This window comes from Canariomyces notabilis (genome assembly GCF_033297395.1).
Source record: "Canariomyces notabilis strain CBS 508.74 unplaced genomic scaffold N656scaffold_17, whole genome shotgun sequence".
In the NCBI taxonomy this organism is placed as follows: Eukaryota; Fungi; Ascomycota; class Sordariomycetes; order Sordariales; family Chaetomiaceae; genus Canariomyces; species Canariomyces notabilis.
In genome coordinates this window covers 55191-66573 of record NW_027041839.1, presented here as the reverse complement: position 1 = coordinate 66573, position 11383 = coordinate 55191, and the positions used below count along the sequence as shown (strand labels likewise).

The 11383-nt window shown below is 53.4% G+C and overlaps 3 protein-coding genes across 3 annotated transcripts; all 3 read right to left on the bottom strand.

Annotated features, from left to right (window-relative positions):
• Positions 1–1215, bottom strand: N656DRAFT_712884 (uncharacterized protein; the record flags this gene model as incomplete). Its single annotated transcript, XM_064811856.1, has 1 exon — positions 1–1215. One exon carries the CDS (start codon positions 1213–1215, stop codon positions 1–3), a length of 1215 nt encoding a protein of 404 aa, XP_064668399.1.
• Positions 1216–2010: 795 nt separating this feature from the next.
• N656DRAFT_781132 (uncharacterized protein) lies at positions 2011–3138 on the bottom strand. The gene is made up of 3 exons (XM_064815525.1): positions 2929–3138; positions 2700–2812; positions 2011–2599 (listed from the first exon to the last, which is right to left on the bottom strand). The coding sequence occupies exons 1-3, from the start codon at positions 3025–3027 to the stop codon at positions 2230–2232; spliced, it is 582 nt and encodes a 193-aa protein (XP_064668398.1). The 5' UTR covers positions 3028–3138; the 3' UTR covers positions 2011–2229.
• A 5740-nt stretch (positions 3139–8878) lies between these two features.
• N656DRAFT_181309 (uncharacterized protein) lies at positions 8879–9582 on the bottom strand. The gene has a single exon (XM_064808773.1). The coding sequence runs from the start codon at positions 9394–9396 to the stop codon at positions 8968–8970; it is 429 nt and encodes a 142-aa protein (XP_064668397.1). The 5' UTR covers positions 9397–9582; the 3' UTR covers positions 8879–8967.
• Positions 9583–11383: the final 1801 nt, after the last annotated feature.

Below are 11383 nucleotides of genomic sequence, written 5' to 3'. Positions count from 1 at the left end.
CTACATGGTTGGCTTCCTGAGGATCTCCTCGCAGTTGGTGTCGAAGCGGAAGTTCCAGAGACGGACGGAATTCATAAACTTTTCGGTCTTCTCCAGCTCGCGCTCGCGACCGAACAGCGTCTCAACAAACTCCACGCCGGCGTTCTTGCCCAGCTGGACACCATCCTTCCGCTGCTTGGTACTGGAGCGGAGCATGGGTGCTTCGCAGGCCTTGAGGAGCTTTCGGAGTCTGTCCATAATCCGGCCGCCAGCCTCGATAAACTCCTCAATCATTTCCTTGTTGTCCTTGGTCCGGATCTTGGGGACGATCTCCTCGGCGCGCTTGATCTTCCCGGCCAGCTGGATCAGGAGCAGCCATAGCTCGCCAGCCATATCGGAGATCGGGGTGGCAGGGCCGTGATGATAGATAGTCCAGTCATAGATCCACTTGCCCAAGGAGTTGGCATCGAAGACACTGCCAAGGAGCATGATGGGTTCCTCGGTCGGGTCCCAGTTCTTCAGAGAATAACCCGGCGGAATCCTGTGCCGTCTCGCATCGGCCTCAGTTGCCTGGCGGACAGGCGGCGGCGGAGGCGGCTTCTTGTGGACGGTAGTAGGGCGGGCGGTCTGGGGCCGCTGAGGCACCGAGGTAGAGTTGCGGCGAGCATGGCTTACGGCGGGGCGGCGATCCGGCTCATATCGCGGCGAAGCATACCCAGCCTCCTTGTCGAAGAAAGGACCGCCCTGTGCATAGTAGTGGTAATCAGTTCCATGCCCTCCAGCGTTGACAGTGTAGTAATCCGGAAATCGCCTCGACGTCGGTCGCGCGAGCAGCACGTAGGTGACGCCGTTGTACTCGATAAACTCGTCCACGTCGGATTCCCCATGAGGGTCTGGAGACCGATAGTAGGAATAAGAGTTGCGACGTTCGCGCCCGGGCCGCTGACCCGAGAAACTTTGCTTGCGCGTTGACCGCGATTGACTCACATTAGCAGTGGCGTATTGGCCGTCGCTCGTGTACCGAGGCGAGAAAGAAGGCCCACGGGGACTGGCGTAGTTGTTAACGCCACTGGTGCTCCCGTTGCGGAAGTGAGCTCGTGTCGCGGGCCGCTGCGGAGTCGCGCCGAAATAATAACTCGGTCCCCGTGGCGATGGCGTCGGGGACGGACTGGGAAACTTGTCTTCGAAAAAGAACTCCGGGGCGGGAGTGGTCCCGTACGGGGAGTAGTTCGCCATGTCGTCTGGCTCCTGCGATGTCCTCCGAGACATCCAAATGTTGGTTCAACTCCGAAACAAACTGTGATACTAATAACTCTTTCGTCTACCCCTCAGCACGCGTGAGGGGCGAAGCCGGGCTCTCTTATCGGCTCAAAACCTGCAATGTGTCGCGCCTGTGTCGTGACGCGGGAGAAAGTGACACCCGTCACCTTGGTCTGTGGTCGGTAGGAAGAGGAGAGGTGAACCGTCTTCTGATTGCAAACATGTCAAGGATCTGAGGTTGATATCTCCTGCGAGACAGTCGGGCACCAAAGTCGGAGGGCGACCTTGATGCGGCTTCTGGAAATTGCTGGACTTTTCGTGTGGTCCAGGTCGAAAAACCGCGTGAAAATTGTGTTGGTGTTGTTCCAATGTTATTAAGAGGACATGTATTGGCGAAAAGCCAAAGCTGGACAAAACCCGGGAATTTAGGAGGTTGGAAAGGGTTTTATACGGACCAAGGTGAGAGAACGGGGTAGTGCACGGCGCACGGGGAGCAGGGCCGATTGCCCAGGAAATGGATGCTCCTGTTCCTTCGTCACAAATTTTCGAAGGAAGCTGATGGAGGGGTGTGGCGGTACGAAATAAGCGTGCCCAGCCCCCTGCTGTGCAGGGATATTAGTCACAGCAGAAGCAAACGACACCCCCCTACCCAAGGTGACACCGTTCGCGTCAACGCCGCTGGCACTGTAAAGTACCTCCGTACTCAGCACCAGCCAGGTCGGCCAATAAATCCCGTTTGTAACGTCCAGTTCAGTCAATTCTGCGTCCCCCTTTGACTCCTTGTAACTTATCGTAACCCTCAAAACGGACATCCTCCAAATTCCCTGGGCAGTAGCCACTTCAGCTATGAGCGACAATGGCCATCCTGGTAGTTAATTCCACTTGCTGGTATGGACCATCCGGCGGCCGCCTACTTGGTGCAAATTTGCGAGGCGGGAAGCGGTCCCTGGTAGCTGTACTTCGTAACAGGCCACTCAGACCTCTGATCCGCTAAGCGAAATTGGTCCACACAGCGGTGGTTAAACAAAACTCGAGGGTTGGAGCAGGGGGCCGGTTCAGCATGCCCAACGGTCGGTGAAAATTTTTCGATTCACAAAAGGAGGAGCCTGGGCATTGGGACTTGGCGACGATCACCGCACGGATCGTTGAGAGATTTGGGAGAGTTATCAAACAAGCAGTGTACGGAGTACAGTAGAGCACGGAGATAGGCTTGCTTGGTTGGGAAGCCACAATGCCGACCGTGAGCAGTCTGGTTATCCCCAGCACAAGGCCTTGGCTTATCTCGGGCACACGGCAGCTTGCCTTCTTCTCAGGGATGGAGCAATATCGCGCCGAAGCCAGCGATTTGAATGTACATTCAGTACGTACCACTTTAGTAGATGGAAGATGTTGCGTGTTGCTCTTGTCATGACGGACCGGAATTCTCGGGATTTGGCTAACAGCGTCGTGGCTTGTCGCAGTCCGGGTGCAGCGGCGACTCGGTTGACTGGAAGGAGTAGGACGACGACGTGCACGTGGCTTTGAGAGTTCCAAGTCGACAACGAAATGGAGTTCTACAATATGGAAAATGTAGGTGAGTACCAAGACGCGTGCCTAGCTGACGATGAGATTTCTATGTACATGAAAAGACCGGCCTTTGGATGGAGGATAGCAGCGAGGCAACAACAAGCTGACGATGGCTTTTCGTAGTATGTACCTGAAGGAAACCCCTCCTGCACGTATTGTTAGGTATCCGAGGTATCCGTACCTCCGTACTGTAAGCATCAAATGTGGGGTTGCGGTTTTCATGTATGAGAGAGAAAGCCCTGCTGTACGAGACACGGAGTAAGTACTGAGGGCTTCTCGATTAGTTCTACACATAGGGCTGTGTACGAATGACAGAATACGTCCGCTAACGAGTATTCTTTGAGTTCCCAAAGCAGATGATAACATTATAAAATACAGATGTCTGTCCTGTTGTAGGTACTGTACATATCTGCGCTGCAGGGAGCGTTCGCGTCCATCTGTGGGAGGGGTTTGCGTTCGCGTGTCCCGGCTGCATGGATGTGCAGGCCGGCCGCTCAGCAAGGGCCAACAGCCAAATCTCCAGCCAATGAACCGCGGATTGGCATCTCAATTTGGGTCAGTAGTCTTGTTGCTTTCCACCGTGCCCTAGCTCCCGTCGTTATTAATGCGGTTCGTCCGAGTCAGATGGGCAATCTCAATGCAATCCAGGTGCCGCCTCTGTCGATGCGCTATGCGAAAACTGCCGGGGAATCAAGGTATCAAGGCCGTAAACGGGTAAAGATCGAAGGCTTAAATACCCGCAACACTGTACTCCGTATAGTCCTCATCGTTTCTTTCCATGTGGCGGGGTTATCAAATCCGCAACTTGCCGCTGGACCCTCTGACGAATCCGAGTCCCGCACTTCCACTCCGTACGGAGTACGGATAGTGTACTGACAATTACCTCCGATATTCACTTGTCTGCCCGTAGGGGCTATTCCGGCCGGGTAGACTCTCATATCTTTGTACTCTACGTAATTTTCGTGTAAAATACCATGTACCGAATCCAGTCCGCTTTTGGGTTTCGGTGAGAGGTACTCCGTAACCTTAGGTGTGCATTGTGGACGATCTCGGCAGTGTCAAGATCAAAACCTACCACAGTACGCTGTGGATCAATGAGGAGATCTGGACGGAAGGCCTACTGTATGTACAATACAGCTTACCTACCTTACTAGTGTACGAATATTCTTTTCTCTGAGCGGGCACACCATTCTCCCCATCAGTAACTCTCTTCAAAACAGTCTGTAACCGCGATACGGTCTCTACGTGTACAATACGGATAACATTAGCACCTCTCAGGGGCACTAGTGTACTATGAACAAGGGGGGATTCTGGAATCACCCCTACCCTGCTAGCTTTCCCGATGGCTTTTCACGGTTCGGCCCCTGACAGTGCACTAGGTTCCGCCGCATTCATTCCGCTTGGATTGATCTTCGTCCGTGTCTGGCTCCCCGAGAAAAAATTTTCATCTTGTTCAATGCGAATTTGAATCCACTCGAAAAGCCACGGAATTTTCTAAGCAGACTGGATTTTTCGTTGAGAACTTCCTCTGTCCATATGGGGGCCGTGACTCACACACGAGGGGAGTGTCATGTACAATGTTCGCTCTGCGTATGTTTTGGTGCCCTAATGGCTCCCTGGGCTCCCATCTGCTGCGTTGATGTCCAATATCAGCAGGCTGTTTCGTCCAGGCCACCTGAATGGCCAATCCGCGCTTAGCCTGGTGGAATCTGCATGCAGAGTCTCGGGTTCCCAATTGGACTCGTCGGGCAAGCGTGCCATTCGACCCTTTCGCCGACGATCCACCGGGCAAGGTGAATGGGACAGCTGCCGGGCAACCCCTCTCGTCGCCGTCAAAAATAGGCAACTTTCGAGGCGGATATGGGATGTAGTCCGCCGACCTCACTCCTATTTTGGCCCTCACCGACACTTCCAAGCCTTATGGAACCGCCGGTCATGCATGGCTTGGTGCAGGCCCTCATGCTAGGAGGGGGTGCGACAAGCCGGGTGGCAGCATCTCATACGTCGAAACCCTGGACAAGACCCTCTGACGTAGCGTTAAGCCCACAAAATCCGAAAAATTGCGATGTCTGGCGATATCTCTGTCCAATACCGGTCGCCTGGCGAGCGATTGCGGAAGATGAGAGAAGAACGACGAACGGCCAAACTATCGCTTGCCGGAAGCAGGAGGATTGGGATGATCCAGCAGGATGAACCGGTTGAAACCCCAACCGGCTCGTGATGCTCCAAGGTGAGAAAGAGATAACGTTAACAGAGGATTTGGCGGAGGGTGACGACGGCTGGGGCCTGGATCGCCTGGGGCCAAAGAGGGGCAACCCAAACAAATAACATTACTGTGTAGACGATACCGAGGCGCATGCGTGGTGGAGATGAACATCCACTTGTACAGTACCTCCGTAGGCTCGGTAGGTTATCGCATTGGGCTCTCCTATCGAGTTTCCGTATCCGCCTGCACTCTCCCACAGCCATCCCACACTGGAATACCTAATGTTAGCAAGCGGTCCAGTGTTCGCAGCCGCTTTTTGCTACGAAGATGCTTGTCAGTGTGATAGTATAACGTTAGTTACTCATCTTTGCCGATGGGAAATGGTTCACCTGGTGTTTACCTGGTGGGATCACACTTGCCCTTGCTCTCCCCCTGCCAAGCTTTGTTGGAGTCAGACATGTCGATGCACGCGCCCAATGTGCAAACCTGAAAAGTGCAAGCCGGAGTCCTCACGGTGACGGAGGTGGCCTATTGATAGCAGAGCGTAGCTCCGAGCAAAAAGAATACATTGATGGAACGAAATGCAGAAAGTGTCAGCCTGCTCTGCCCGAGCCACTGCAACTCCTGTGCTTCGGTATCTCCACTAGGACCTTGACTGATGTTGAGCCCAATCGGCCCAGCCGTTAGTCGGCAACTGCGGGAGGCCTTGCAGCTGGACAATGGGAAGATTTGAAGGGAAAGTGCGCCTGGCATCAATTGCCCAACCCAGCAGGTTTCAAGGATACGTTTGCATTTTGGGTTAATCAAGATTGCTAGCGCAATGTAGCAGCGAGCCATCCCGCCATGCATCCAGAAACCAAAATGCATCATCGGCAGCGGTCCTTATCACCGACATCGTGGCGCCAAGACCGCAATTCGAGGCGAGAGGAACCGGGTTGGGCTAGGTGGGCCCGGATCCGCCTTACGCTCGGTTCGGAAGCTCCGTGGACTCGGGTCGGAGGGGCCTTGTCCCGAAAGTCTGGGACCACCTTCAGGTCCTGTACATTGTACCTACAAAGCCACATCGTGGCTTATCTGACAGCTTCCTCATCTGAGAGCGCCACACGCTACCCCCGGATTGCCTCGGGAGTCGGGACCCGCATGCTAGGTAAATTTTCGGCAGCTCTCCTGATTCGCAATCCGGAAATCCGGACTTTCCAGGGGCCCGATCGTCGCTGACGTAACTGACCTTAGCGTAGCGCGAGTGGCAAGCACGGTCCACCCATCCATCCCAACGCTCATCGATCTGCCCATGTGGCTTTAGACGTTGGGCTGCACACCCGCGCACGGTCCACCAGCTTCTTCCAACTTCGACCCACAAATCAGGCATTATCAATCATCAGGTCGCCCAATTCATCCCCTTCCCTTTTTTTCCTCCCCTTCCCAACCACACTATATCCATTAGATTGGGTATTCGACCAGTACAGCAATCCGCAAGATGTTGATCCAATCCTTACCGCCCTCGCCAGCATATGTCATATGTCACCGATCATCCTGTCGTGTAACGTATCAACGGCTCCCCCCTTTCGAATCGCAGTTCCGGTCGTTTTCGGGTTAATGCTCCTCAAGCCGCAATATGCCGTGGCCAAGTCCAGAACAGTCCTCCACCTTGCCGTCTCCTAGCTTTGGCGCACCCCAGAGGCGTCACCGCAGAGAACAATCGCCGTGTTTGAGGTGGTCATAAGGTCACCGGGGACAGGCTTTGTCCCCTATCTTCGAGCTGCTGCCTCCGTTGTTGATTCGCGTTGTTCATATTCCATCTTGCCGTCCCCAAGGCTGTACAGTCGTCTTGGGTTCACTATGTATTTTGATGCTCAGCAACTGAAAATCTCGGCGCCGACAGCGACAATGATATTGGCGGCGACCGGTATTAGCCAGCCCAGCGCGATGGAGCACAGCATTCCTTGCACCAGCAGTTGACCCGCCATGACTCACACGCCTCCCGTGTGGCTTACGAATGCGGTTGTGAAGACATCCACGCGCTACCCAGTTGGTCCTTGACGTTCTTGGACTGTGACTTGTTACCGCGATTCGTTAGACATTTGCCACCTGAGGCAACCCCCCATTTCCATTACCGAAAGCTCTACACTGTGATACCCGGGCATCGTCTCAAGCGGAACCATAATAATGTTACTGGGTCTGTCTATGGGGGATCTTTTTCGTGGCTTTGCACTGAGCCAGGCAGCAGCTGTGACGGCTTGGAAAGTTCCATGAAGCCCACGGACCAGTCAGCGCCGTCCTGCTCCCTTTTGCGACCCAACGGCGATGGAGCTTGACTGGTTCCTGCAGCACCCTTGATGCCCGTGTTTCCTTCCGCCCCCTTGATCTGGCGCAGGCCTCCGGCTATGTTGCCTCACTGCCCCGTAGATTGGTCGTCGACGTGCGCGTGCATTGCTACAGTAGGTCGCTTGGGCCGCGTATTAGGTTGCCTTACCCCTATTATCATCGTTGCCATCCCCAGAAGCCTGCCGCCACTTTTTGCTCTTTCATTGTCATTCCAGTTCAACTATGACGTTTATTTTCTATTCCTCCAGCCGTGGGTGAACAGCCTCACTTTACAGTCGACCGAGAAGTCGCTTTTGCAACTGGTTGGAGGGAGCCTTCGCGTGGCGCCCGCTTACTTCTATGACTGAGTCCGGCCGGCTCATCGAGCGTGATATTCCCACGCCTCCTAGGGTACCGCTGATTGCTTGAAGTTTCCATCGAAACGCTTGGTTACTGGCTCAAACGCGACACCGTATCGAAGCACTGTGATGCTCTCTTGCGTCTCTTGAGCGCGATGTTTCGCCGTCAGCGCTCGACCGTCTTGAGAGGACGACCTGTTTCACCTTTACTGAGGGAACCCGTCACATGATCCCGTGGGACGAAGCTCATTGTCAAGGCGTCGAATCAAGATTTCCGGTATGGTAGCACCATCATCGTCGGTCCGCGCCAGCTTGAGCATCTACCGGCATATCCTCAGCGTGAAGGTGGAACTGGCTCAGAGATTTTGCATGTCTTGCCTCATTCATGTGGCGGCAATTTGCATTCAGCTGTTCAGGGGATGTCTTCTCGGCTGATAGGTCGCTAGCCCTTCACATCGGCATTGTCAAGTCGTTTTCCTTCCTTTCCCCCTTGAGCCCCTCTCCCTTTTCGTGACTCATCTCCGTCTACTGGGTCATAGTCAGCACTTTTTCCTCCAGGCGGCCTCAACTTAGATGCCGCTACATTCATGATCTTCTTCCGTCTGCCGACATTGTAGACAGGTTGGTTGACCGTGTTGTCTCAGGAGTGCTTATGTCAGAAGGTATCGGTTGTTCCAGTTACATTCAAGGCGGTCGGTCAATGGTCGGTTGGTTGATCAGGTTTTGACGCAGCGGAAGCGGCCGCTTGACGAGGCTGAACATGTAGAGAATGTCAGAACACTGTTTGTTGGGCTGTCGACTCTGTATTTTTGCTTGGACCAGCCTCGCGTCCTATGAGACGCCAAATCCTGAATTCGATCTGTCTATATGCGCCATGGCTCCGTTTGTGAGCGTCAGACGGCGCCCTATTATTCCCGGTTCGCCCAGCTCAAGGTCTCAAGGTCAAGCGAATGTCGCTTCTTTCTGAACCGATAGATGCCGACTTGTTTCGTTTTGGCAAGGCTGTAACAACAGTCCAGCCTTGCCGTAGTCTCAAGACACTCGACAAGCCCACCGGGCCAACCTCCAATCGTACACAGCATGCGAATATAACGACAAATAGGTCGTGCTTGCATGAAACAAGCCAACAGCTATGATACATGAAGGCAGCTTGGCTTGTGCTACTCTAGCAGCCGTAATACCAACGGCCTCTTGTCACGCCACCGAAATGACGTGCCGGGGCTCGTCCTGGACATAGTTGGGTTGCGTCCCCCTCAGTTTGGCATTGAAATGCGAGCGGAAACCCAGCATCTTTCATGTTGACGTGACGGCATTGGCCCTCAAATCGTACCCCAGGTCTATCAAATGGAACATCTCTAGGAGCCTCAGACTGTAGTGCGTGGTAAGCCGTTCCGGCGGCACCCTCGAGACCAAGGTGCTCTGAAAGTCATCATTGGCCTTTCCAAGCGTTGCAACCCACAGAGCATCCTCAACCCAGCCCGTAGTGCGCTTCAATCCTGGTACGCGCAACGCCTGTCCCTTCTGTGGCCTCAGATTGTGATGTGCAATCGATGGGCAGCTCCAGCAGAACCCGCTCAAGAGTTGTACGCCCGTCATCATCGGCCTGTCCAAGCAAAACAGTGCTTCCCCCAAGGCCAAGCCAAAAAAGCCAACAGTGTGTTTAGAGCGAAGATAGTGTAGAAGCGGAGCTGAAAGGAAAGACATGACAAATGTGGGATACATGACATGGAAAGATTGAAGCAATTCTGCAAAAGACTTGTCCGCCTCAGTGTAAAACCCTCGGACTCCCGTGGAACGGCGGTGGGAAGGGTTCTCACAACGCTAGCCCCACGTCGAGTCCCAGGTGAATGACGATTATTCTCCTCATCGGAGTCACTCGGCCCCTAAGAGAATCATGCACACCTGCCTGTGCAGAACTAGTCTGCATTCAGTCCTAGCGGGCACAGAGTAGTTCATCATAGGAGCCAGGGCAAGGAGAGGGAGAAGGGAGAGTAGGGAAGAAGGCTTCGGTTGGGCTGCAGGGCCAAGATACATAAGTAGAATGATACACGAGACAAGAGAGAGAGGGTGTGAGCAAGACAGGCATTGGAAGACATGAAACAAGAAAGGCTCCCCTCCTCAGTTGCTACAGCTTCTGGTTGTTCTAGGGGTGACCAGGCCCCTTGGAACACAGAAGTCGGACCGCCTTGGAGGCGGAAAAGGAATGTGACCATTGATCACTTGTCCCCACAATATAGGCTCATCATCATTGGAGGTTTTTTGCGAAGAGTTAGGGAGGGAATAGAGACAACCTAGACAAGAAGAGAAAGCAGATGACATTTATCGATCAGTGTGATTCTGTGTGCAGAGAGAGGAAAGATACAAAAGTGATAGGGAGTATATAAGGGAAGAACGTCCGGTGAACATTTTCAAGCTGCCCCCCTCAGATTGTCAGCATCCTGCGAGGGCTCTCGAGGGCCGACCAGACCCTGGAGCACTACCCGCTGCCGTTCGGCGATGCGACTGCTTGGGAGCCGGGCAGGTGACCAGCCTTTCCCAGCTACCCATTTGAGGTGTTTTCATCATTGGAGGTTTTGTACAAGAACAAGAATACAGGGGGAAGATGGGGGGATAAGATGACAGAAATGTAAACAGCAACATATATCGGATAAATGGCAAGTCCCCTCAGATGTCATCATCTTACGAGAGCTCTCTAGGGCTGACCAGGCTCCTGGAGCTTCTTCGCTGCCATTCGGCGATGTGACCGCTTGTAAGTGTTGAAGGTGACCAGCCTTTCCCCACTTCACAAGGCATTTTCATCATTGGGGTTCTTGTATATTATATAAGAAAAGCAAGGACTGGTAAAGACAAGAATGATAAATAATCAGAAGAACAAGGGAAAGAAGAGGGAGTAGAGGAGAAGATGTGGACAGAAAAACGCAGTAAGAACCACGGGACAAGGATTGTATTCTCCTCAGATGTCAACATCCGACGAGAGCTTCCTAACTAGGGCTGACCAGACCCTGGAGCACCTCGCTGTCATCCGGGGATGTGACTGCTCGTGATGGGTGGAAGGTGACCAGCCTTCCCCTCAGTTCACTTTTTGATCATTGGAGACCCCATCAGGGTTACAGAAGAGATGAAGAAATGAAAAGAACTAAATCAATATGAAGGGAGTGCTGACAATGAGGTTATGAGTTTCTCAGCTCATCAGGGACACAGAGAAAACAGGGAAAGCAAATGTAGATAGGTGAACCTCCGTAGGGAGACCGGTGATGGTGACAATGCTTTGAGTCTCCTCAGTTTGTCTGCAGCCTCTAGCCGCCGTCCGGGTGACCAGCCTCAAACGGGGAGGCTGGGCTGAGACCCGCTGACAAGTCCAGGAGGGACAGGCTCCTCTGAGAGTGTGGAGGCTCCCAGAGTGTGATGAGTCCCGCTCTCGCTGGCTGTTCAAGCGCACTCATCATTGGATATATCATCAGTAAAGAACAGGGAAACAGAGATACAAAAGGCAAAATAGGGGAAGAAACCAAAAAGGAATAGAACTCAGAATGTGTATGACAGATTGAAGTAGTTTCATCCCCTCAGTTTCGTCTTCAACCTCTGGCAGCTGCTGGGGTGGCCAGCCTCCAGCAGCTCAACCGGGTTTGAGACTGCTTGCAAGCTTCTGGAGGTGACCAGCCTCTCCCGCTCCGCAAGCGGTTTCATCGTTGGGGGTATTATCATTGAA